Here is a 14,818-nt window from a genome sequence, read left to right on the forward strand (position 1 = left end):
TGGTGAAATTATAGGCAAATGGGACTTGTCAATTTATGTCTCAGGGTGACAGGCGCAGTGGCAGTGCCCCTTAAATCTTTGCGATTTAAAGCTCTAAGTGGCGTTGCAACTGTTATGGACAGGCGTGTAGCTTACCAACAGGCGCATGACTGGTTCGTCCCGCCACTTGATATTATAAAATACAAAAATAAGTATTTGCTTCAATTCTTTTCATTAGCAGAACCGTGCTCAACAGTGGTACTTATTTATGTTGATATAGATTATTATATTTGTCGACATTAGCGGCGGTTTGTATTGTGGGCTCTGAATAAGGAGGGTTCAATGTCCGGTGAGATCAATTTGAGATCATATTAATCAAAATATTTAAGTAAATATTTTTTTCTTCTTCTTATCATGTCGATCATATACAATATAGTGCTTGCCACCATGGTAAAAGGATTTGACAAAGTTGTAAATTAATAATGTTTTTTCTATGATACCACGTGACAGGGCGAACAAGTCGTGCGACTGGTGTTAAGCGACACTGCTACTGCGCCTGTCACTCCGAGCCGTAAGTGGACAAGTCTCATATGCCCGTAATTTCACCAGCACCCTTTCCCTTCAAAGCCGGAACGCAAAAATGCTCACATTATTGCAGTTTCTCTAAGTTTTTTATATTACAAATCTTGGGAATAGATTGAAGCATGTAAAGATGGTTATAAGGTGTCCATAAAATGTTAATACATAGTATAGTCATGAATACCAATTATGAAGTTACAAAATACATGTTTCAGAGCTATGGTTTAGTGACACACTACTGCTTGGCGGCAAAATTAATTAGGTGACAGTACTTCTAGGCGGATTCTTTCACAAAGAGCTCTACTGTTTAAATGTTTATTGAATTTGATGTTCAATCATTTTCTATGTGAAATTACTCCACTAGTTTGTTATAATTATTAATACAAAGATCGAACACTCAGAAATAATTCCCTCGATCCGGACGGATTCGAACCAACGTCTTCTAGCATACCGTGCCAGACGCTATACCAACTTAGCCACGGAACGAACCAGCGGACCTCAAGAATTTTTCTATGTCCTTGTTGTCGTCTCTTTGTATTTGGTTTTTTCAACGACTTTTTAGCCTGGCACGGTATGCTAGAAGACGTCGGTTCGAATTTGGCCGGATCGAAGGGATTTTTTCTGAGTGTTTGATCTTTGTGTTAATTATCATAACAAGCTCTACTGTTACTAAATAAGTATGTAGAGTGAAATAGAATATGTTTTTTTAAATAAGGTACCAAAATTAATAATTTTTGTAACTATAGTTCCTGAATAGAATGATTTCCAATAATATTAGACATAACTGGTTGATGACATCATTAGCCGTGACCACAGGACATAAAGACGTCCTAATCATAACTAACGCAATCGACATTTTAGTGAAACTGAGTTATTAACATGTTTAGGATCAGAGAAATGATGTACCTAACTTTAAAACATAATAACACGTTCAGCTACGCGATTTTGTCGTACATTATTTATGCGATGAAAATTCATTGGTACATTTATTCTTACTATGGTTGACATTAAATTGACAATGTAATAAAAATAACTAATTTTGTTTATTAAAACTGATTTGTTATAGTTCAACTGTTTTCCTCGCTATAGTGAGGTGAAAAGTTGTGTGTTTCGTTCGGCAGCAAAGTTGTTTTCGTCTCGTGTCTTGAAACCCTCGCTACGCTCATGAATCTATTTTTGAACCTGCTTCCTTCGCTTGTTCAGGTTTCAATACAAGCACTCGCATCAAATAACAACTGCAGCCTTGCATAACAAGTAACTACTTAGGTGATAAAAAACTTTTAAGTGCCAATATCTGAAAGTTCCCGACATGCGTTAGTTATAATTAGGAGTGTATCAGAGTGTGTCAAGAGCCCGGATCGTTGGTTTATTCGAAAAAAAAAAAAACAATGCGCGATTTACATTCGTAAAAGTTATCCAGTTGTCTTTTTCATACTTCAATTCCGGTTTTTATCTTTGGAACGCTCTTCCCATTACTATTCATGATAGTAAATCCTTAGCAATTTTCAAAATGAGAGTTAACATGTACTATTTATCGACAGTTCCATCCATTTTATAGATATTATAGTACAAAATATGTATTTATCTAAGTATTTATAGTTTTAATAATTTCATGTTTATGATATTGTTTTTTTATTACATATTTTTAACCGACTTCAAAAAAAGGAGGAGGTTCTCAATTCGTCTGATTGTTTTTTTTTTGTGTGTATGATACGCGACAACTACGCCATTTGTGAACCAATTTGGTGATTCTTTTTTTGTTGGAAAGAAGGTACCTCAGATGTGGTCCCATTTAAATTTCAAGAAAATATTCCACCTCTCAGGGATGAATGACTATTGAGGTGGGTTTTTTAACCGGAGGTTAGATTATTTGTTTTATTTCTGTACACAGAAGACAAAAAACAACGGAAAATGCCTTAAGCCTCGATTACTACCAGCAGGCTGTTTTTAATCGGAATCGATCCGATCGGGTAGCCCGCCCGAGTCTCGAAATCAGATTGGTTTCCGAGCGAGAAGATGTACCTGATTCCTACTATATCTTGCTAATTTGTGAGTTAAATCAACTATTCTTCCGATTTAAAATGTCTGATCGGCCAGTTGTGAATTGCAATTATGCACCTCGACTAGGAAGAGTCAATCAAAATCAAGCTTCAGAATCGGTGTCGCAAACTCACACATTCTTAATTTGGAACACTACAAAATCTTGTTATAGGAAATAACAAATTCTGGATTGTTAATATAATTTAAACTTTATCCTGTTGACAAATCGTTGAAAGTTCAATACCATCAATACCTATTATTACAAGTTACGACTTTTTGATATTATATTGAAATTTCAATCAATGTGCTGCCATCTAGCGGTTAATTGGTGAACGACGACGAATTGGAGTTTTTAATTTAGTTCTCCAAAAAAGAAGCGACCATATTATAGTGGTTTATGTAAGCTTTACTTTCGTTTCTTATAACAAAAAAATATTGAAAATGTATTAAAATAAAACTGTCCGATGTTATGAAATACCACCACGGGTACTATTTTTGGTGCTATCATTTTTGCACTCCAAAATAACACAATAAGGCTTTTTTTCTATGATTTTAGAGAATTTGCACGAAAGAACATAACCATACCAAGAAGGCAAAAATGGCGAACTGAGCTCAGATAGGTCTTTGAGAACTTAGTTGGCACGCGTCAGACGCTAACAAACCACTTCTACTGCATTTATTGTTCTGTACTCCTGTTCGGCAGGAAGAAATTTCTGTCAGAAATAAGCAGTAACTTTTGGTTGTTTTTTCCTGTGCAACGAGTGATTAAATAAATAAATAGTTTCATTTGTAATGTGTAGCACTTGGGAAACCCTAAGAACTCCATAAAGTAAATATAGTTCTTGGTGAAATAATGAAATTCGCAAAAGCACAAAAGTAGCAAGAATTATTTCACTCTGCAAGTACACTCGTAAAACTTAACGCGATACTGGAAAGCTATTAAACTTGCCATCCTTGTTTCTTGAAATACCTTTTGAGAGGCAACAAAGACTGTATAAGTACTTGCTAACGATATGAGCTTGCTGATAGGGTTCGTTTTGTTGGATAAAATACACTCCGCCTACTTTATACGATATGATATATTTATGGCCTTAACTCTAAGGGCCGACAAAAGAGTAATTGCGTCCTGAGATATGTAAAAAAACAGTATCCGTTATCAATTTTCCTTTAGCACTTTGACTTCTTTACTTTAATTGAATGTTCCACTCTGTATATTCAAGGATTATGTTTGATGCATTACATAGATAATACTGGTTATTTTTTAATACACTATATAATTATAATTATAATAAACAACTTTTTGTGCTACGACACAAGGTATAACACAATAAAAATAGTACGAATCGAATTTAACCGATTTCAAAAAGGACAAGGTTCGCAATTCAACTGTATTTTTTGTGTTGGTATGCGATTTTTGTTGGAAAACGAGGACCTCAGAATACTGAGGGACCAACAGGTCCCATTTAAGTTTGAACAAGATAACCTCTAAGGGTTGCAAACTAGGGGATGATTTCGGTTTCACGTACTTTCCGGTAACCGATAAAACTTGGTAAATAGAAAAAGGTATAATTATTAATGGTGCAGTAATTAGAAATTAAGAGTTAATTAATATAACCATTACGTTAGTTAGTTTAGCATTAAAAAAGTTGACGTTCAGTTGATTAACCTGCTTACTATGTTACATTTTATACAATCCACAATACAGACCTCTTTAGGTAAGTATATCAGGTTCAACTATGCTACTAAAATAAATTATAGCTGGACTAAATGTTTACGAAGTCATTTCTTCCTTACCTTCTAAGCTAAGCTGGAAATCCTGACTGGCTAACGTACTTCCAGCATGAAGCTCCGGATGTAGACTCCTTGCAGCACTTAGATATTCTAGCCCTACAACAAACAGACAAATATAATTTAGTAAATCAGTAACTTCGGTATAATTGAACCATAATTGCTTCGAAGAAGGTTCACCAGCCCTTGGGAATTGTGTAAAATCAGCGTGGCGGACTATGAACTAAATCATCGCTTGACAGGAGATCCATGCCCAGCAGTAAGAAGTATAAATGGGTTAATGTTGATGACTTTACTAACAATTAATCTGCTCATAAGTGTGTATAAGTATCCCTATAATACACTGCACGATTAAGAAGTAACTGCGGTGTGTAAGATTCCAATTCCTGGTTCGTCTCCGAGTCATTCGCGCGCTTTTAATTTTCTGATCCCCTTCTCAATACAAGTCTCATTATGTTTTTCTAACCCATCAAAGACGGCACCTGCAGCGGCGATTAATAGAGGTGGTATTAAAAAATGGAAATTACCTAATCGATGATCCATTCGATCAATCTCGATCAACGGATCCAATCTGCGCATGCGGCTCACGATCGGCGATCTAATGATCGAGCGGTTAGCTCCCGCAATGATTAACATAGCAAACAAGATCGTCCTGTGGGAACATGATCTTTGTAATGAAGTACAAACGCATTTGTATAAGTTTTCCTTTAAAGATATTTATTTATACATTTTTTGTGAAAGTATTCCACTAGTGCGGATACAAAGCCCGAACAAACTAATGAAAAATCTCTTAGATCCGGCTGGACTTGAACTTACCTATAAAGTTTCGAACGGAGCATCTTTTCGTTAACGGACTTTGAGAGTTGTTCCGTAATTAAGTCATTCATGGTGGAAAAAAGAAAGGAATTTTGTACTTCGGGGGTAACGCCCCTATGCGCCTAATACTATGAAGATTTAATAATAATAATAACGCACACACTCAACATAGCCCCGCACTAGGGAAACCCTGTGTCGCGGGTGCCATGGACACACACATAGACAACCACAAATTACACCCAAACTCACGAGAGAAATAAATATAGGCCATACACATATTTCTCCCGGCCTGGGAATCGAACCCAGGACCTCTGCATGGCAGTACGGCATGGTAACCGTTCGGCCACGGAGGCAGTCAAAAATTTTTTTTAATCTCAGTTTTAAGATAATAACTAAGTAGGTAATTCAGAATGTTTTTTGAGTGGCAATAGACGAACTAAGAATGTTAATAAAAGTATCCAATAATGGATACTGAATCTCTATTTTCATCGCACTTGCTCGAAAATATTGGCATGACAGAAAGTCGACCGTAATGTCCTAAATTAGGCCCACGGGCTTTTATTACATTATCGCCCTATGGATTTTTTACGTCAAGATTAGGCAAAAAGTTTTTACGCTCGAAAAATCTGAACGTATATTTGGCGTAAACTTGAAGTATAAAAAAACTAAACATTTGCAATTAAACTATATTTTACTAAGTTTAAGAGAGAGCATGCCAAAAAAGTTTTGACATTGGCTCCGCCCAAATTTGTGAAACAAATATATGCCTGAAGTTCGCGTGACATGCGACAGGAGATGTTGAATTTTGTGCATTAAAAGTACCAAATTCGTTTTAGCGGAATAACTCTAAAACTAAAGGGATTCAAAAAATCCGTAGTGACGGTTGTCGATCATGAAAATTAGAGGTCATTTCGTGATTTTTGATCGTTTTATGCTTCTGATTAATGTCTATGCTTGAACATATCGTCTAGTTACTCATACAACATTTTATTTTTAACTTTAAGTTTAAACCCCTCTAAATTCAAATCGAAGAATAGGAATTTTTCCTCTGCTTCTGCTGTATTGATTTTAGAAATTATTTGTTTCATATCTAATACATTGTGGCTGCAAGTGTCTGTGCCTTTGATAACATTTTAGTACGAGTCGTATTGTATATGGAAGAATAGCCGATAACCTGTTTTTTTTTTAAATACTAACTCTAGGCATTAAAGCACTCAGCCTTCGGTTTCGGGCTTATAACAAACTCTCGTTGGTAATTTCTTATGTACCGCCCAATACACAATGTCCTATTATCTTAAGTAAATGTTGTTAGAAGACATTTTTGCTTAACGAGGGCTAAATTACAAGAGCATTTATCTATTGTGTATTAATCAACCAGCACAAAGCATTAAGTAGGTACTTTGTATTCTCTCACGTGTCGTGTTGACGTCTCAATATCTACGCCTGAGGTGACTAACACTCTTTAGAGATGTTTAAGAGGCTGCAAACCTGTTTATGGAGTTTATGGTTTTTAATATTGCTTATAATCCCTTCCATATAAAATTAAGTACGCCTGTGTACGCATGGGTTTAAAATCTTCATTTCTTTATTGTCAGTAGTTGTCAATGGTTTTTAGTAACATTAGAACAAGAGTTTGTCCGCGGAAGTACTGCAGTCATACCGATTCCTGTCGAAAAGCAGTAATATGAGCATTCTTTATGGTGTTTCAAGGTGTCGGGCGCAGTGGCAGTTGAAGCTCTGAGTGGTAACGCAACTGCTACGGATAGGCGTGTGCTTACCACCAGGCGCACAACTTGTTCGTCTTACTTGGGTATTATAAAAAAAGAAGACAAAGTATAAAATACTATACAATAATTCCGGGATTTCAGAGGAATGTATTAACCACTCCATGTAATAATGTGCCAAGCAACCACTCCAATTGCCTGGGTTCATACTAGAGAATTCCCAGCACTATGAGTACCAGAACAACGGAATTCACTCAGGGGCAAAAGTTCATTTCCCAACGAACCCGTGAATCAGCGCCCACGGCATAAGCCGTTGAGCCACCATGACATCCTGGAAGTTCAAGTAAATATACTCTTCCTATTCGGATCTCTAACTGTAATACACAACGACCTATTAAAATCTTTGTTTATGATACCTAGTGACGGAATGAGAAAGTCGAGCGCCTGGTGGTAAGCGACACGCTTGTCCATGACAGTCGTAGTGCCGCTCAGAGCTTTTAAATCGCTTTTTAATCTGCCAGTGCGCCCCTCACCCTGAGACGTAGGTTGAAGAGTCCCATGTGCCTGTAATTTCACCAGCACCCTTACCATTCAAAACCGGAACGCAATAAGGCGGTGCATCCCTGGATCCCTTTAATACGTAACGTAAGTTGACGGTCATCTTTAAGAAATTATATCACAAAGTTACAATTTACATTAAGAGGACTCGCGTAAGTCGTCACCTAATTTAGTCCTAAACGATGTAATTAAATTTGCGTTCCAACAATGTAGCAGTCGTATTTTGCGTTTTCGTACTCAATGTCTGATTTTATTACGTGCCTTGTAAATTACACTGTCAACGAATTTATTATACTTGCCGCTATAAAAATCGTTATTCTGAATTAAATTATAGAGAACGAAGATAACATAAGCGGATGTTGTAAGATTTATTTTGAATAAAAATTGTTGTAGGAAGGCAGCAGTTAATACGACAAATTAATGGACTGACTGAGACCCAAGGGTTGGCAGCTACCTTTCGTAACATATTAGCATAGTATAATAAAATAAGTAAGTCAACTTCTGCCTGTTCGGCGCATCAATGCCTGTAATAACATTGGTGGCAGTAGAGCTCCTTGTGAAAGAGATCGTCCAGGGAAGTATTTTTGTTGTGGTTTAGAAGGGTAAAGGTTGCTGGTGACATTACAGGCACATGGGACTTGTCAACTTATGTCTCAAGGTCACGGGCGCAGTGGTCGCAGTGCCTCTAAGATCTTTGCGATTTAAAACTCTGAGTGGCAATTGTTATGGATAAGCGTTTAGTCTTACCACCAGGCGCACGACTTGTTCGTCCCGTCACTTGGTATATAAAAAAAATGCGACGTAGGGTTGTCACTTTACTTTTTAGTTGTACCTACAGTTTGGAGATATAATTAAAACCCTTATTACACTAAACGAATTCAAGGGACGCTAATTCTAGTGTAGGTAGGCGTAAGAATAGTTAGGGTCCCTAACATGGGCGACTTATTAGGCTCTGACCTAGTCTTAACGATAGTATTAGAAGGGCTCGGTCCACATATATTTATTAGCAGAAGAAATAAAAGGAAAAGAAAAGGGAAAGGGAGAGGGCTTATTTACGTATATATATCCAAAAATGCTTTAAAAATTGCCTCGAGTCTGGGTGTTTGTGGTATCTAAGTACCGTCGTTGTGTCCGATTTCTATACCACAAGTGTTTTAGTTACTTACTTTTGGGATTGGAGCAACATGTTGTCTAATATTTCTTTATATTTATAAGCATAACAAGAAACACGTCTACTATTTAATGTCATCTTTAAATAATGAGAGAACGCTTCAATTCTATAACGTATGGCGCATGTGACGACCCGTGCTATACAACGTTAGAGCAGCGTTCCTTCCATTCTTCTGCAGCACCACATCTCAAAAGCTATAAACCTTGGCCCGTAGGATCTTAGTGCACTTCATCTGTACAAAATTTTATCCAACAAATTAATGGACTGTCTGATAAACCCAAGGTAGCTACCTTGCCCAACGCATTAGCATAGCAATACAAAGGGGGAACGTTGCCAGCATCTTGGGCACCTTGCCACGGGGACCCAGTTTATTAACACAATTTAAAAACCCTAGTTTTACTTTCTAGTGTTTAAGCTTTTATTCTCTTTTTTACCTTACCTGTATATTTTAAAAATAAAAATAAGTAAAGCTATAATTAACATTATAATATAACTATATTGTTGATTTTAGAACTATCTTGGACAAAACAAAAAAGCTAATATTAACAATAGAGGATTAGGAACAGGAACGAAAAATGATAAAAGTAGAAAAAAACATAATAAAGATCGTGATCCAAGAAATTTTACACAATTAATCAAAATACCTGGCCATAACGATGATAATTTGGTCTTATATTTCCATAATAATCACGTATCTGATACCTTCGAAAACAAACACGTTGCGGGTCAAAGCAAAAAAAGGACAAAACGGTTTAGATTTGTTGATCACGCTTCTCCGGTGTTCGAAGCGGTTGTTGCCAAAAATAATAGGTTAGGCCACAAGGCGTCAGCGACCACCAATTTGGCGAACAACCTCACCCAACAAGAAAATAAGAATACTAAAAACCCCAAACGAAATTGTATGTGGTCTTCTTTTGACGCGCCGACGAGTTAGACTTCCAAAAATTTTATGTCTTCATTCTGTGAGAACTTGGAAACTAAAAAAAAATATCTATCATCGATCGAATTTAAGTCCAATAAGTCGGGACTGTTTCGAATTCCATTAGTGAACTGGTCACCTTAACGACATTGGTGTAACCGCACGCAAAAAGTTTATTCGAAAATTATCTTTATGTTATTTTTTGTAACTTTATAATATTGAGTGGTGCTTGATTCGGTACGGTTGATTTTCGTTTGGCGGTGTATTCAGATAGTCTGATGTATTAATTTTTATCGTTGGCGATGGGGCGTAAAATTAGTATCTGGATCGTCGGCGTCTAGTGGTTTAGTGGTCACGTTTAGCGTTAAAATATGAATGTCAATGGGTTCGGCCGTATCTTTGTAACTGCATACTAATGAGGTGCTTTTAGTTATGAGTTTTGCGGCGAATATAAAGGTCCTTATAGTTCGCAGCAAACATGTTAACAAAAGAACGACATTAGACATGGTATCACTCGATTAGTCATTTGGTTTTCTAAATATCTTGAACTATAATGATAGGTCACAATCAAAATCGGTGGTCATACCTTAGAAGAACCATCTCGTTTCCGTTAAAAAAGAAAGGAACATGAGTTTTTTTTAACTTCATTAGGAGTAATTAAAATGTAGCTAATCGGTTCTATGTGGCAGTGAAAATGAAAACAAATTGTGGAACGTTTTTTTTTAAATATCTATAAATGTTCACAAATGTTTAATATTGCTATTTTTTTAAATGAGACTTTGTTTTTAATGAAACCAAGTGACGGGACAAATCAGTTGTGCGCCTGGTGATAAGCGACACGCTTATCTGTGGCAGCTGCAGGCCCACTTAGAGCTCCAAACCGCAAAGATTTGAAGTGCTGTAATGCTCACATTAATGCTCGGGGCGGCAGAAATAGGTAAGGTGGCAGTACTTCCCTGGACGAATTATTTCACAAGGAGATCTACTTCAGCTTGAGCTTCAGCTTCAGGTTTTTGCAATCTATTAGCCCCGGTCTGGAAACAAGCGCTTGTTCGTGCTCAGTCAGATGAAAGGAATTTACCTTTGTCTATGTTCGATCTTTGTGGATACAATAACACCAAACTAGTCAAGTATTTTTATTAAAAATACATAAATATCGTGGTAATAAAAACATCATGGTATTCAATGGAATAAACATAATTTGTAGTTAATTTATTGTTCAAAATGGGTTTGAACCGTTACAACAGAACTGTGGCTGAGATATTCCAAAATAGATTCCATTATTTTATATTCGGATATACTCTGTAAGTTCTCTAATGTTGTATTTTAAATTGTTGTAAACCAACTAATAATGCAGGAAATGAACACTCACTATTTTAATAGGCGAGATTTATCTTTATCGATTAATACAATAAAATAGTGTGTATTTTTTTTTTTTAGTTTTTAGTTGGTTCACATTTTTGCTTGGAGGCAGAAATAGGCAAGGTGACAGCACTTCCCTGGACGAACTCTTTTACAAGAAGCTCTTACTGCTAGTAAAATGTTTCTATGAGGAATACATTAAACACACAAAAGATACAAAGAACTAGATTATAGCAAAAGCGTCAGAATTAAGGTTAAATTAATGCCATGGGCATGATACCCAAGATGCTAGCCAAAGTTCAACCTGTATGACTACATTAACATGTTAGACATGACAGCTCCTTATGCAAGTTACAAAAAATGGGCAAAAATATGAGATTAAGCAATATGCCCGTACTATAACGCTTTATTAAATAAGGTAAGGGTTATGCGATCAGACGAATAAAAAATTACACACTTAATACCTAATTTAATTAAATTATGGATCAATAAATCTTAATCAATAGTATGTTTGTTCTATGAAGTTTGTTTAAAGGAATATTCGATTCAATCTACACCGTTTAACTGCTTTGTGCACCATTAACTGCCCTTCACCTAGAATTCATCCATTTTTAGAAGCAGTAGCGCTCCTTGTGAAAGAATTCGTCCAGGGAAGTATTACCACACTACTATGGCTGCTGCCAAGCAGTAAAGTGAGCATTACTGCGCTCCGTTTTGGAAGGGTACAGGTGCAGGTAAAATTACAGGCATATGAGAGTTTAATTTGATTTGAAGCTCTGAGTGGCACTGCAACTGTTGTGGACAGGCGTGTCACTTACCACCATATGCATAACATGTTTGTCCTGTCACTTGGTATTATAAAACTTAAAAACTGCTTTCGTGTCCGAACGTTTACCATGCTGGACTGTTACGAAGAGGTTCCATTCCCGGGCTGGGAAAAATGTTTTTTTTGGCCTATATTTATTTCTCTCGAGAGTTGAAAAAAAACTCCGTAGTAATTTGTAAGGTTGCTTGGGAGAGATCGCTGTCGAGAGTTAAGGCCGCCGATTGTACCTTTCACTATATCTTGTATGGTCACTGTTTTTATTTTGAGTGCAATAAAGCTTATTCTATTCTATTTATTCACTTAAAATTGTATTACCGTATTTTTGATAATTCCAACGTCATGTCGTTCATTACAACTAATTAATAGTAAATTACAAGTTTATCATAAATCGGAATATATAATATTATTACAACGTTGGTTTGTTTGAAAAAACAAACATCCGCGTAGGAAATGAAACTATTTTTCCGGATTTAAATCGCGTCTATTTGTTTTTTCAAACAAACCAACGTTTCGGGCCCTTTACAGGTCCCATGGTCACGGTTGACTGAGGTGGTACAGTCTTCAACCAGTTATGTCTAATATTGATGCAAACCACCCTATTTTTCATTATAGTTACCTCCGGTTTTTCATTATAGTTAAATCCGGAAAAATAGTTTCATTTCCTATGTGTAACAGTTACGATAAACTAAGAACTCGATAAAATACTATTATTACGGAAAATGTATTAAGTATACCAATTTCTTCAAGCAAATTATTTACATACTCACATTTACTGTACTAGATGTTTTATCTAATGGAGAAAGTTTCAATTCCCCGTAGAACCGACAAAGGAAACTATTTTTAAACAACTTTAAAAAAAGGAGGAGGTACTCAATTCGGTTGCTTTTTTTGTGTGTATGTTACGCAAATAATTTGTGAACCGATTTCGATGATTCTTTTTTGTTGAAAAAAGTGTGCCTCAATGTTGGTTCCATTTAAATTTGAAAATACTATTCCACTTCTAAGGGTGGCAAACTGGGGGATGAATCCGGTTTCGCGCACTTTCCTGTAACCGATTTCAATAAAACTTGGCAAATAGCCGTAATTCATTATTTATAGCCGCACTATAATTATTTTGTTAACAAGACCATTGACGGCAGAAGACAAACTACCACCACCATTTCGGTAACCAAAAGTAGCTAGATAGTTTTAAAAACTAAAATCACCAGAACTGAAGCCTCATCAAACCATAAAACGTCATAAACCGTTTAGTGCGAACATCATTTCTGTAAAGAATTCAGTCTGCAAAAAAAACTACTAACAAGCTTTTTATTCCACCATCAGAGGTGGTAACTCGCAGGTAGCGGGCCATAAAATGTGATTTTAGACGAGAAAAGGTGCCATTTAGCCGGTGTAGATTATGGAAAACCGTGCCAAGAAGCTCGTCGGTCGGTCATTCTCGGACTAGTGCTAACTGCCTAATTTCCATAGCTATTTTTATTATTTAAGTATTCGATTTTTATCACTATTTCGATAATATTCTTGAATATTTAAAAAATAAAATTAGCCACGGAAATTATGAATACTAGTCCGAGAATGACCTGATAATATTGCTCTCATACACTAAACTGCGCAGCTACGGGCATTGGTGCAAAGCTGCCTTAATAGGCATTAATTTATCAAAAAAAAATAATATTTTTTTAAATAAATTAGAACACCCATTTTGATATTAAATTTTCATCATTTGAACGTGTTGGTCGACACTGTAACTTGTCATGATGATTTGTCTTTAGTGACTGAAAAATAAACACAGATTTGACAAAATCAGCCCTAACAACATGGCCGCTACGAAATGTCAAAATCTACCCGACCTTCATGGAAATACTTTATTTACCAGTCAAATAAAGATACATTGAATTAAATTAAACATTAAGTAATTACATACTTACATATAATAATATTGATTGAATAGCGTCGCTATAGGTACTACTAGAAAGACAATTTAAGATTACTGCAGTGAGGTAATTTTAAAAATAAGTAAGTCTTACATGCGATTGGGTGATGTATCGTTTTCTCATGGAACGTCACATGTTACGAGGTTTTAAATACAAATAGATTTATAAACAGGTGATTCTCAGGAATTAGAAAAAAAGTATATCGATAAAATTCATCGACCAATTTTAGGCAGATGAATGCAATTTAATTGGATTGAAACGACTGGTTGATTAGATAGAGTGTATATTTATATATGACTGACGTGAAGTGTATAGGTATATACCATATATACTCGTAATTCAAGTTTAAAACCGTTTTTTTATTTTTTGAATTGGTTTGTTTCAAAATGAAGGTATTTATGCATTATTGGTTGATGACTTTACTATCTCAGTCTGCCGTAACCATGGGACCTCTAATCCAAGGACCCGAGACGTTGGTTTGTTTGAAAAAACAAGTATACGCGATTTAGACCAAAAAAGTAGTTCCATTTCATATGTGTAACAATAGCAAAAACCTAAAAGTATTCACCTGCTGTCTAAGTAAACAGCTAAAGGTTTTTTCTATTTACTTTTGTATTTAAATATTCGTAGTTTTATTTATAGAATGTTGTTTTTCGAGAGGGGGAGCTAGGAGAGCCATAAAATAAGATCGGATAGGCAAGTATATCTATCTAAATTTCGAGTAATGCACGTAGAGTGAAATTGAAAATATCTTTATTATCTTTCACAAAACAAATTTATACTTACATACCTATGATCCTCATATGTTATTGAATATAGTTTCATTTGTGAAAGTCTGGTGTCCATGCTAGGATTAACCCGTGTTCACCCTTTCACCTTTAATCATACGTAAGACAAAAGGATACGTGTACTTAAACAATTACAAAATAAATGAAAATAAAACCAAAAATGAAAATTAATTGTTGTTAAATGAGCTTTGAATATTATTAGAAGAAACAGTGTTTAATGCCTCCTTCTCAATTCCCGGAATGATTAGAATTCAAAACTTTTCTTTTAAATATTCTATCGTTGTAAAATATTGCGAGAGCACATCAAAAATATAGAATCAAAATACAATACAAT

At 35.6% G+C, this 14,818-nt stretch overlaps 1 protein-coding gene across 3 annotated transcripts in view; it reads right to left on the reverse strand.

Moving 5' to 3' along the window:
• LOC113228149 (transcriptional activator cubitus interruptus) overlaps window positions 1-14,818 on the reverse strand; it is a 179,992-nt gene that overhangs the window by 18,598 nt on the left and 146,576 nt on the right. For all 3 annotated transcript variants that reach the window (XM_026461359.1, XM_026461358.1, XM_026461357.1), the window contains exon 6: window positions 4,393-4,485. In XM_026461359.1, coding sequence (XP_026317144.1) covers window positions 4,393-4,485 — 93 coding nt within the window. The remainder of the gene's footprint in view (window positions 1-4,392; window positions 4,486-14,818) is intronic.

The sequence above is a fragment of the Hyposmocoma kahamanoa genome, unplaced genomic scaffold, assembly GCF_003589595.1.
Source record: "Hyposmocoma kahamanoa isolate Upper Pololo Valley unplaced genomic scaffold, ASM358959v1 224, whole genome shotgun sequence".
Classification (NCBI taxonomy): domain Eukaryota; kingdom Metazoa; phylum Arthropoda; class Insecta; order Lepidoptera; family Cosmopterigidae; genus Hyposmocoma; species Hyposmocoma kahamanoa.